General features: G+C 36.6%; 1 protein-coding gene across 2 annotated transcripts; it reads left to right on the top strand.

Moving 5' to 3' along the window:
• The first annotated feature begins 267 nt into the window (after positions 1 to 267).
• On the top strand, positions 268 to 10,756 carry LOC145772675 (alpha-(1,6)-fucosyltransferase-like). 2 transcript variants are annotated; one of them, XM_082584544.1, is made up of 10 exons: positions 268 to 464; positions 756 to 862; positions 1,075 to 1,252; positions 2,063 to 2,171; positions 5,974 to 6,202; positions 6,975 to 7,091; positions 7,922 to 8,063; positions 8,956 to 9,138; positions 9,543 to 9,693; positions 9,946 to 10,756. In XM_082584544.1, the coding sequence occupies exons 1-10, from the start codon at positions 316 to 318 to the stop codon at positions 10,243 to 10,245; spliced, it is 1,665 nt and encodes a 554-aa protein (XP_082440670.1). In that variant the 5' UTR covers positions 268 to 315; the 3' UTR covers positions 10,246 to 10,756. The 2 variants fall into 2 exon arrangements, with proteins under 2 accessions (XP_082440670.1, XP_082440672.1); XM_082584546.1 differs by having other exon boundaries at positions 272 to 364.
• The last annotated feature ends 1,467 nt before the right edge of the window (positions 10,757 to 12,223 follow it).

The raw sequence follows: 12,223 nt of genomic DNA, 5'->3' as shown, positions 1-12,223 counted from the left end.
TAAATCAATCTGTTCAATGACGACATGTCGAAATCTCCACCGCAGGTTAAATGCTCGACTCCAACAAAACATTTATGAGAATGAGCTTTTTAAGAGTTAAGTGAGGCTTCCCGTGACGCACCGAGTATCATATTGAACGCCGGCCAGTAGAGTGAGGCACCACTCCACTGACCGCTACGCCACTCAATACTACCTAAAGTCTATTTGCACTATGGCAATTTTGTGAACTGGGTGCTTGTCTTTAGATTTTCTTTATTAAGTGCAACAGATAGTTTATTGGCTGTGAGTTGTTTTGCTGTCAAATCTACTGAAGAAATGAAACAATATGGACCAATACGGCTATACCATCTGAATAATTTCAAGTGTAGGCGTATTACTATAATAGAATGCTTACTGTTTGCATTTTCTGTGCTGATTATGTATATTTACTATATGTATGGACCAGAAGAAATGCCGTCTTACAAGTAAATTGAACACACTGAATTAGCAATTTTAGAAATATCAGTTTTGAGGTTACAAGCCATTGAGAACAAGTTAACAGTGACTTAAAAGAGAAATTACAAGGACTACACATCAATTCTTTTGCTCCTAATATTTTTTCAATTCAATTGATGACGGTTCATCAAACTTTGATATTTAAGCCAAGAGCGTAGTAACATCACAATTTTTGTTTGGAGGTAAATAAATCTCGCAAGTTACATGTTGCCCACAGTATAACATTTTATTTCAGTAACTAAAAGCGGCTTGTTTTACAGGGTCAAAGAAGTGGTGCCAGGGCACACTAAAGTGACTCGTGATAAAAAAAACATTGACAAAAAAGGCATCGATTATCCCAAAGAATCTTTTCAGTCAAACTTTTCAAGTGACCTTGTATTTCTTTTAATGCAGGCTTATGCCTTGTAGCCTAAATATATACTTTGTATCTTTGGAAACAGTTTTATTTTTGCTGTTTAGTCATTATGATACAGTTACATTTTTTGCTCTAACAAGTGTGCTTTGTATAAATGTCATGTGCAAAACAATATATAAAAAAAGATAACCAGCACTATAATATTGTCTTGAATTATGATTCAGTTGTGATTGAAAAGAGAAAGAAGTCAAAAATCAGTGAAAAGATGACTTATCTACGCTGGAAAGCACAATTGTTGCAGCAGTCTATCTGGAACTTACGTGATGCTATTAACAAGACAGTTCACATGAAAAAGAAAACTTTGCAGCACAAAGAACTTGCCAGTTTACTTTTAAAGTTTAAGTAAGTTGACTGTTAAATACCAAAGTATAAAATTGTGACAAAATGCAGTGTGTATAATGTTCATCCAAAGGTTAATGGAGTTGTATGTATTTCATATATGTAGAAAAGCACTAAATTTGTTATGTCAAAACAATCCCATTGCTGTCACTATATTATACAATATACATCTGGCACTCTGGCAGGGTTCCTGGCGGTTATCAGCTGCATAAGGGATGTTTTTTTATGTGGTTATGCATGTGTATGTGTAGCATTAAGGTTAGCTAAAGTTCTGTTTAAAACTTTGAATAGAGTCAGAACTACGACATTGGCTGGTGACATAGATATCCCAGAAAATCAGTCCTTTTTTACATTGTATCAATGTCTGCAGACGTCTTCAAAAGTCAACATAAAGTTTCGATTAGACTCATTTTATTTACAAATATGCTCTCTTCAGAGACTCATAGTATCTGCCATCCCTACCTCTAGGTATCGCTGGCTCACTTTACTAATCGATTTAATTTTGCATTCTTACTTATTATTATTACAGTAGCATTATTATACAGTAGCTAGTTGTGACTGGGTTTGCTGTCTATGAGAAATGTAAAACTGTTTTGTGCTTTATGATTTGTCATGAATATACACTTAGTAATGCATTGTGATCTCATCTCTCCATTTCTTTGCTAATGAAATATTGATCGAATCTTACTAATTTAGAGGTTCATCACATTCACACCACAGTGCCATATGCTGTTAGCCTACTCGATGTTTTAGATTCTTGTTTGGTATTTAATTTGAATGAAATTCACCTGTCACGGACAATACTTTTTTTAGTAACTGTCTAAATACTCTTGAAAAACTTCATTCTGAAAGGAGTAAAAAGAACTTGCAACTGCTAAAAGAACTTCAAAAAGTTGTGGAAAATTGCATTGCAAAATTGCAGGTAGCGAATATGATCCGAATTAATTTATCCTGCAATGAATGAATATTAGGGTGCGGCTGGTGCCCCATGATTTTCAAAACTGGAATTAATTGACCCTTACTTTTTTTTGGTGGGGAGGTTAGGGGTATAAAACAATCTGTTAAAATTTCAGGAAAAATAAACAATGTTTAGGGGTAGCAGGTCAGCCCCAAACTTTTGAACCCCCTTGCTCGCCCCGATAATCACGATTTTACAGTATCTACAGTTATACTTGGGCTAGAGAGTTGATTTATAGCTCAAAATGACCAGAAACCTCATATTTATATTAGTCTTTCTAACATTATATAGGTCTATATCCTTGAGAAATAAAGATAATGAGAAAAAACTATTTTTCTCTTGTACGACAAGAATTATTTGGCATTAATGGTATATAATATACATAAAATTTATTTAAAAAACTTGTTCTATAACCGTGTAAGTGTGTAACTAATACCTACTTTTAAAATAATTGCTAACTATTGTAATTTGCATATTTAATTTCAACAGAAACAAACATTCAACACATTGCAAGGTAAAGCAGTAAGGTAGTATTGCATTAATTTATAATGCTAGAAACCACGATGCTGATTTCAGATTTTTCTTTCTTTGATTTGGTAGCTGATGTCTGGCATTCTCAACCACTTGCAGGATATCTTGATGACGATCTTCTCTCTCTGCTGCCCCCAAAAAATCATGGCATAGCTTTACCCCTCTCTCGGCAGCATCGTTGACCACATGAAGACTTTGTACAGTAGTATTAGCTTTTTTGTACTGCTCATCTTCTGACAATTCTTTAATTGGTCGCGAGAGGAAGGTATGCCCAATCTTTAATGCCTCGAAAAACATCCACAAACCACTTCCAAAAAATTGTATCAAATCCATGGATTCTTCAGTAGGCATTCTGGGAAAACACGGCCTGCCAAAACCTGTTCCACATCGGTTGGAAGCAGTTGTGGATCTTACCGAGAGCAAACAATCAGCCATTTTCAGCTTCTCTTCGGGAGGGACATGTTGACTGAAAAGAGCCAATGGTACCAGTTCTTCTGTGAGATACCAAAGATGGTTTGCAAAGCCTCTGAGGGCAGAAGTAGCAAGCGTTTGGTCAATACGAACATAATGCAATAACGAGTTAATTAAACCAAGAGCATTCTTAGGTGCAGTGGCAGGATCAGTGGTTGTCAACCACCATGGAATGTAACAATAAACTACAAACTGGACAAATTGGTGGATTTTGGTCTGTTGCAGTGGTGTAACCACTTTTGCTTTGGGCAATTCCGTCACAATTTTAGAACTCATTAAGTCCATCTTCAAGCAATACAACAACTTCGACATCCAACGTGCTTTATGCATGGCACCTGGTTTACGAAATGCAAAGTTCTTGAAACACGAAATGCAAAGTTCTACATCGAAACAGTGACAGACTTCTGTTATCTGGGTGATCGGATAGATGGAAGTGGTGGATGTGAAGCAGCGGTGACAACAACGGCAAGATTGGGCTGGGCAAAGTTCAGGAAATGTGGGGAAATGTTGTATGGCAGAAAATTTTCACTAAGGATGAAAGGAAAAGTATATCGGAGCTGTGTGCGGCCTGCAATGCTATATGGTAGCAAGACATGGGTATTGAGAGAGAGTGAACTGGCAATCCTGAGAAGAACGGAAAGGTCAATGGTGAGAGCAATGTGTGGGGTGAAAACGAGAAGGGAAAAAAGGACTGAAGAATTGTTGGATATGCTAGAGATGAGAGAGACCATAGACCAACTGGCAAGGGCAAATGGAGTAAGATGGTATGGACATGTGATAAGGAGGGAGGAAGGAAGTTTTCTTAAAAAGGCACTAGATCTAAAGGTGGATGGGAAGAGGAAACGCGGTCGTCCAAGAAGAACGTGGAAACAACAAGTGAAGGATGAGTTTAAAAAAGTCGGACTGAAGGAGGAAGATGCAAGGGACAGGGTGAAATGGAGAAAAGGGATTAAGACAATTGCTGCGCGGAAACAATCGGCCACCCTCACTAGTGGGGAACAAACCGACGATGGATTATGATGATGATTGACTATCTCACTATCACCAAGATAAACCAGCGTCAAATGCACCAATTCTTTATAATCACCACGTACAAACGATTGTGTCAATGCATTGTTACATAGATCAATAATGCTATGCCTTCGATCCTGGAGATGAGTTGGTGTGATTGGAATATCCAAATTATCAACATCTCCATGAGTCAAAGAATCATAGTTTTCTTTGAATCTGGTAAATAATGTATCATGTATTGACTTTGGTAAATAAAATTTGTATACAGTATTATACCGTACCAAACCATTTCCAAAAATTTAGAAAAACGTTTCATAACTGAAAAATCACTACAGACGAAATCGGTTAATCGAATCACCTATTTGCCAGACGTTTTGATATGGAACACATAACTATGTAACAAACACTGCAAATCTGTTCAAACTTTTGCAAATCTATACCTGTCTGTCTCGTATAGGTAATCTTATCATCATCATCTTTCAGCCCTAACACAGTGATCAAGTTTTTTAACACAAAGATACCTGACTCTGTACTTACCTTTTAAATACCATGATATCAGGACTTTTAGAAACTTCTATGTTTAAACTATTCCATGAATGCGTTAGTTCAACTTCGCCTATGGTGTCTGCATGCAAACCACAGTAACTTTCGATTCAACTTCTTTTCAATAGATACACATGCTGCCGTTTGAGATCCTGAAACCACATAATCTATATGCCTAGTTGCTGAACTTGCTAAGAAATAATATTTCTCTTAGATACTGCATTTGTTACTGTATAATACATCTATTTATATTTCTGTTATAATATGCATACTGTTTCATATTTTATTGTTACTTACTACTCATAAAATATAGCCTTACAAGAATAATTCGTAATAATCTTATTAATCTGGTCTGCCTTCTGTAATTGTATAGATATTACTGTATTGAGTTAGCCTTTATTGAACTGTATTTTACTGAATTCTGATTATAAATGCCTGACTGAATTTTCTATTCTATATAATACTACCGGTATTAGAAGCCGTTGTGTCAAACACCATCCCTCCAACACACTCAGTGCAATTCCATTCCTTGAAATGTTCAATGGTAGCTTTTGAAATTGATTGTCCTGACTTTTGTGATTAGAACAAGTTTTTTAAATAAATTTTATGTATATTATATATCATTAATGCCAAATAATTCTTGCCGTACAAGAGAAAAATAGTTTTTTCTCATTATCTTTATTTCTCAAGGATATAGACCTATATAATGTTAGAAAGACTAATATAAATATGAGGTTTCTGGTCATTTTGAGCTGTAAATCAACTCTCTAGCCCAAGTATAACTGTAGATACTGTAAAATCGTGATTATTGGGGCGAGCGAGGGGGTTCAAAAGTTTGGGGCTGACCTGCTACCCCTAAACATTGTTTATTTTTTCTGAAATTTTAACAGATTGTTTTATACCCCTAACCTCCCCACCAAAAAAAAGTAAGGGTGAAACATCCATACAAGGGGCACCAGCCGCACCCTAATGAATATGGGTAATTAATGATTAGGCCTATATATAGTTATATACCATTACAAGTTTTTTTTGCAATTTAATTTTGAACGTTTGGCACAGCTTACTTGGACCTACCGGTGTTTTTCGCTGTTTATTAGCTGTTCCCCAGCTAATGATTTCATACTGTATTGTATACGACTGTACATTAGGCTGTAATAAAGCATACATAGTGTATTATCTGTTAATGTAACTATTTGCGTCTTCTTTGCAGAATCCACATAACTGCGCAAAAAATTTAGTATGCAGCATGAATTCCAGGTCTGGAATGGGGAGCGAAATGCATTTAGTGGCGGAGTGTGTGTTTGCAGCTCTGGGAACAGGACGCAACTTATTTATTGAAAGTTCGCAAGCTTTCTATAAGTCTATGCATTACGTTTTTGAAGCAATGACGCACTATCAATGCCCTTTCCCTAGTCTTACCGGTTCAGTCAAATGGGAAGGCAAGAAATTTTGTATTTTTTTAATTGGAGGTTGTTGATTATTGTTAAGGGCAGAATGTAACTTAGGCGTACTTGATTAAGTTTTCACTTAGATTCAACGTCGTTCTCAAACATTTTTTACCGAATATTTTTATTATTTTAGCTCTTTCAACATTGTTTGCTCTCACAGTTGTCTATTAGCTTAAAGCTCACACATCGCAGCCTACTAAAATTTAGCCCATATAAAGAGTTGATTAGTGGTGCCGCAGCTTGCAGAGCTTGAGAATAGCAAGAAGGTTTTTCAAAGCTCGAAGCTGCAGTTTTTTGCCTGACTCTTCAGGAGCTATTCGGATGACTCGAATTTGCCAAAATTTACATTCTGTTTTTCTTCTAACTAAAATTAATTTACCTCATTTAGGTTTAGTTTAGCCTACCTTATTCTGATGAAACGCTGCTGAAGAGAGTCAGACAAAAAACTGCAGCTTCGAGTTATGAAAAACCTCGCAATTTTCAAAAAATAATTAGCGCTTTGTTAATTAAATATCTTTGTTGCTTTTGTTATTCTGTTGTCTTATTTGCATTGTGTATGTTGTAAGGGTGGAAGCCTAACCAATTCTTCCCCAGTTGGATAGAGTGGTCATAAAATGTATTTAGAAACTACCAGTCAGCTTATCATGCGATTCCATTTACATATTGACGTAAATCATTCATATCTATATAATCCATGTAGATTGTGCTGCAACTAAGTGATTGAAGAAAGAGATTTTTAAATATCAAATGGCTCTTATTGCAGGCGAACTTTCACCTAATGATAATTACAGTCAATACACAACTGTAACTCTCTCGACGTGGTTCAGTGATCGTCCAAAAACAAAGTTCTTTGCTGCAACCATCCCTAAATCAATTCTAGGTGGGCATTTTGTTCATCTATAGGCTACTTATATTGTTGTAAGTTGCGTAATTAGGTAAAAACATGAAATCACATTTTTTCCACTACCAGAACAAAGATCTACAACTTCTGTAACTGCCCGTTTTATTTTGCAAATATGGTTCTTTTTATAAGGTATCTTCAAAATCAAAGTTTTCATCATCACATCATTGTCGGTTTTGTAGCTGAGTGGCGAGAATTCAGGTACAGTACAACTCTTAAAACACCCCAAGAGCATGCTTCTGCGTCTTTGGCAGTAGGCTTTATTTAGTCTAAAAATGTGTCTGAAGGTGGACACGAAGATTGGCTTCCTTGCCTTCCCGTTCACTTAATCTAAATCTTCAACCACCTGGCGCAAGCGTGAATATGACAAAAATGATTGCACAGCTCGTAACCGTCTCTGCTGGGTTTAGATATTTCTTCGATGACGAAACATTAAATGTTTCATGACGTAGAGACACCCTTTCAACACTAAAGTCAATTGTATTCAAGATAAAGGACATGGTACTGTTGATGCTTTGAACAAAACAGACAGCCCGATGTTTGTTCGCTCTGCTCTCAAAAAGAATTTCTGTGATTCACTGATTCTTGTTGAAATTTGATGTGGCCATCATTATTTTTGAATTTTCTAATCTGGCAACCGCCAACATAAAAACAGATTCCAGAAATCGCCACAGTGCTGTTTTGTTTGATTTTACTATACTATCACACATGTTAAGTTATTTTTGATTGCAAACAATATTACACTTTTTGTAGTTGTCTTTCTTGAAATCAATGCTTTTTTTAATGAAATTGTTTATTTCCTTCTACAGATCAATTGCAAGATATCCATGAGGACCCTGGTGCTTGGTGGACAGGGCAAATTATGAAATATTTGATAAAAGTACGACCAGTTTTTGCCGACCAAATAGAACGTATGAAGAAAGACGTTGGCTTTACTCATCCTATTGTTGGGTTAGAATATAGAATAAAGTTATATTCTGGTAATAAAAGGATACCTGTTATGCTATATGACTTCAAACATACGTGAGCTTTTAATGAAACCTTTTTTGACTTGAAAGCCAGTTCATGACAAGACTATATTTGTGCTCAAAGAAATATACTGAAGAAAGACTGTCACAGTGGTCCAATATTTGACACTTTGTTATGCAAACGAAAAAACGTTAAGGTCTATCAGCAACGGTCGATAGTTGAAATCCTGCTGTTCAAGTCAGCGCTCTTCAAGGCAGGTTTGTAGCCACCGAGAAGCTTTAGAGAGCATTCGCCCTTTACCCAAATTTTATATTGCACCCCCGAAAAAAAAAAGTTCTAATAATGCTATTACAACGTTTTAATGACATTGTATTACATGTTGGATGACGTTTTATAAATGTTCGGCTGCATTGAGTGATTATTATATTTTTTGTACAAACTTTTTGTTCTAAATATTAAAATGTTTGTCCCCCCTGAAGTTTCTTTTTATAGCTGCGTCACTGCTTCAAGAACTGCTTTCACTTTGAGGATTGAATAATTCACAGACAACAATTGAAGTAAAACTTTGCACTGGCAACCTGGTGACTGAGCCTGCATCAGTGGTGCAGTCCATCTACATTCTACAAGTATACAAAGGTGTCTGGTTCAAACGGTTTAAAGAAGGTTTTTTAATCGCAGCAGGTTATACCCCTTTAAGCAATTAAAGTTTATAAAGAAATTCAGTTTTTACAACGGGTGTTAATGATGCTTATTTTTCACAACTATCAGTGCTTTCATAAGCTAACATGTTGATTTTTTGTGACAAGGCAAATCCAATTTCTTAGTGACGTCACCTTTCAATATATTGCGTCTCTATCCTCAATCTTATTCTCAGTGTTCATGTGCGACGGACAGATAAGATAACCAGCGGAGAAGCGCAGTACTTTGATCTCTCAGAGTACATGCGACATGTAAAAGACTGGTATGATCGTTATGACATGAGAAATGGCGGAAGTTCAACGCGTCGGGTTTTTCTCGCGACTGACGTGGCTCCTCTCACCGTGGAAGCAAAGAAACGGTAAAAACACATTAAATTTTGTCTAGATAATTTTACATTGTGTTTATTTGTTATGTTTTTTGCTCTTTATTAGTAAGTTAAGGTAAAAGGCATTGAATGTTTTTCTCTGCAATAATTTGCACTGTGTTTATTGTTTAGCCTACTTGTTAGCCTATGTTGTTTGCCCTTTATTTGTATCTTACTCGCCAACGAAATGTTGCTTTAACTTATCGCCTATTTTTTGATACTCTTTGTTTTTCTGCATTGCTGTCGAATGAAGAATGCTTCAACAATTCTGCCCTGACGTAATGCGGTTTAGCCCCGCTGCTTCTAAAGTTATCTTCTACCTAATGTATGTTTCTGTTTTATGGAACGATGCGTCGCCATAAGCAGTCGAATATTATTTCCACTGCTATTCGTTTCAGCTATCCAGACTACACTTTCATTCATAATACGTACCAGGCCACGAACATTTTCTATGCGTTACGATATTCACACAAGGCTTTGGTTGCGGAGCTCGCCGATGTCACGATGCTAACAAAATGTGACTATTTTGTTGGTACCTTCTCTTCAAATGTACGGAATTTGCAACAGTGAAGTTACATTGAGGCTACATTTTTTAGCTGATGTTTTTATTTCGCGTGTAATTTGTATTTCAGCTAGCAGAATCCAAAAAATTGGATCATACGATATTTAATTTGGTAAAAGTCCTTGGTTGATTTATCGATATTGCCGCCTTTAGGTTACCGGTAAGATACTACTGTACTTTAAATCTAAGGTGGCTTTGTATGAAGATGTAGCTTTTACGTATTTTATATTTTCCTCTAGGTTGGAAGGCTCGTGTACGAGTTGATGCAAGCTGACGCCGACAGAACGATGGATGTAGTTTCCTTAGATCAGGTTTACCATTATCATATACATCCTGAGTGGGCTGTTGCTGTCATGGAGCACACCCGTAGACATGAAGGAGAGATATCACTTACTGTTGGAGACCGCATTCTCTTAGATATTACCACTTCCACGCAAAATTTTGGCTTTGGAAAAAATTACAAGACTGGTGATATTGGCAAGTTTCCAATGGTCAAAGTAAATCGAAGACCGCTTACTGCACCGTACATTGGGTTTTGACCGAACCACCTTGTCATTGACACGCCAATTCATATGGAACTACTGTATTATCAGTGGTTTAGTATCAATTGCGTAACCCCCCCCCCCAAAAAAAAACAACAACAGAAAAGTAACTTCAGTGACGATGTATTTACAAGATCGCCCCCCCCCCCCCCCTTTAAGGCTACGTACTGGATCCACCGCTGTCCCGTGATACCCTAACTGCAGAGCAGCTGCTGCGTTTAAAGATTATGCGCTCATTTTCAACGCTTTCATTCACACTTCTTTGCACCGACGACCTCCGCAGTTTGACACCAGTTTTGTCATTCTACAATAAGTGATTTCCCGAAACATTAAAATCACAGTAATCGGAACTTAACTAGCCGTGCCCCATGTCTTTATGAAACAAAATTTAGAGTGTTGAGTTTTTTCCTAAAATCCCACATCAGAAAACAAGCTGTTTGAAAATCAAAAATTATGAAAATATAGTACGATACATTCAATGATATTCAATTATTTAAAGTACGGTACAGTAGAACTCGGTTAATCCGGATTCGATTTGACCGGGGATTCCATCCGGATTAGGCGAAGATCCGGATTAACCGAGTTCTACTGTATTTATCTTTTTTGCTTGTCATTGAGCAGTTTTTTGTAGTAGGCCGTGTAGTATTTGTTGTTAGTTATCTACTATAGGCGTATTTATTTATATTTCAATATTTGTCTTATTTGTATATCGGAAGATGTGTCAATACAAGGAGACCTGCCGCAAATTGATTTGCACGGACTATGTAGCCTAGCAGCGTGTAGGCAGAATTTTCCCAATCAATTTTAATACTTGCTGTGCCGTAGTTTGAAAAGGTTATCCAGAGCGGTTTTGATGTGTATTCACATTTTTCATCCGTCACTATCTGATGTTAATTTGGCCGACAATGTACAAGACCTCAAAAACCGGATTAAGCAGCGTTTAGACAATGTTAAAAATTGACTTTTTACACTCCAGTGTAAACCATACTTTTCTTTGCAACAACATGAAAAAAATTACAGGTCCAAGCCTGAGATATTGTAGTTGCTCTGAAGCCGTTTGCTTAAAAAGAACGTAACAAAACGACAGATGAATATTGAATATTAGGCTTAAGCCTAGGCCTATATTCAGTAGGCTATTGTAACAGGTTTTGCTTAAAAATGAGATCTAGGCCTAAGTTAGCATGAGTCTATTAGAGATAAATGGTGAATACAGGCTTTTCTGAAAAAATAATCGTAATATGCTACCCGATGTAAAACAATGAAGGCTAGGCCTAATCTGATTGATATATTATAGTAATAGCCCACCGTAGCGGAATGAATCATCCGTGCATTGTTACAGCTCTCGGAGGAAATTGTCTAGGAAGCTAGTTCTTTAGTATGATAAATCATGGATTCATTCGAATCAGATGAGATACAACAATGCCATTTTCCTGCAATCACAGTAATTGCTGGTTCTTGTAGATGTGGCCCAGATAGAACCAATGTTTTATTTTGACTAGATGCAGTAGTTTTCGTAGGTTACTAGGCCGCCAGTAGAATAAAATCTCTATCGTGACAGGCTGCTGCATAACGGTTATGGTACTGTTTTATACAGGGATTCATAGTATAAGTATATGAATCCCTGGTTTCATGATTAGGTCTGTTTTTTTTTTTTTATTGGTTTACGAGGCTGCTGATGATTTGGACCTCTTTATAGTCTCTCCCTGTCACCTTGTTGTGCGAATTTAATTGTAAGGATTGTTGGTATTGTGGATAACGGTGGATCATAGGTTATTTCGCCAATAAACAAAGATAGTTTTCTTTTGACATTGTGAAGGTTTATGAGTTTTTAGACAACCATTTGTTGTAGCCTACGGATTAAAATCTATGAAAGTAGCTCCATTCGATTTTATACGAACGCTGCATGCATTCAAACATTTCGAACCATAGAAGAACATAGACCTAATCATAGGCCTGTCACACGTGTTCTTTTTGT

Source organism: Aplidium turbinatum, chromosome 6, assembly GCF_918807975.1.
Source record: "Aplidium turbinatum chromosome 6, kaAplTurb1.1, whole genome shotgun sequence".
NCBI lineage: Eukaryota > Metazoa > Chordata > Ascidiacea > Aplousobranchia > Polyclinidae > Aplidium > Aplidium turbinatum.
This window is presented reverse-complemented; position numbering and strand designations above follow the sequence as displayed.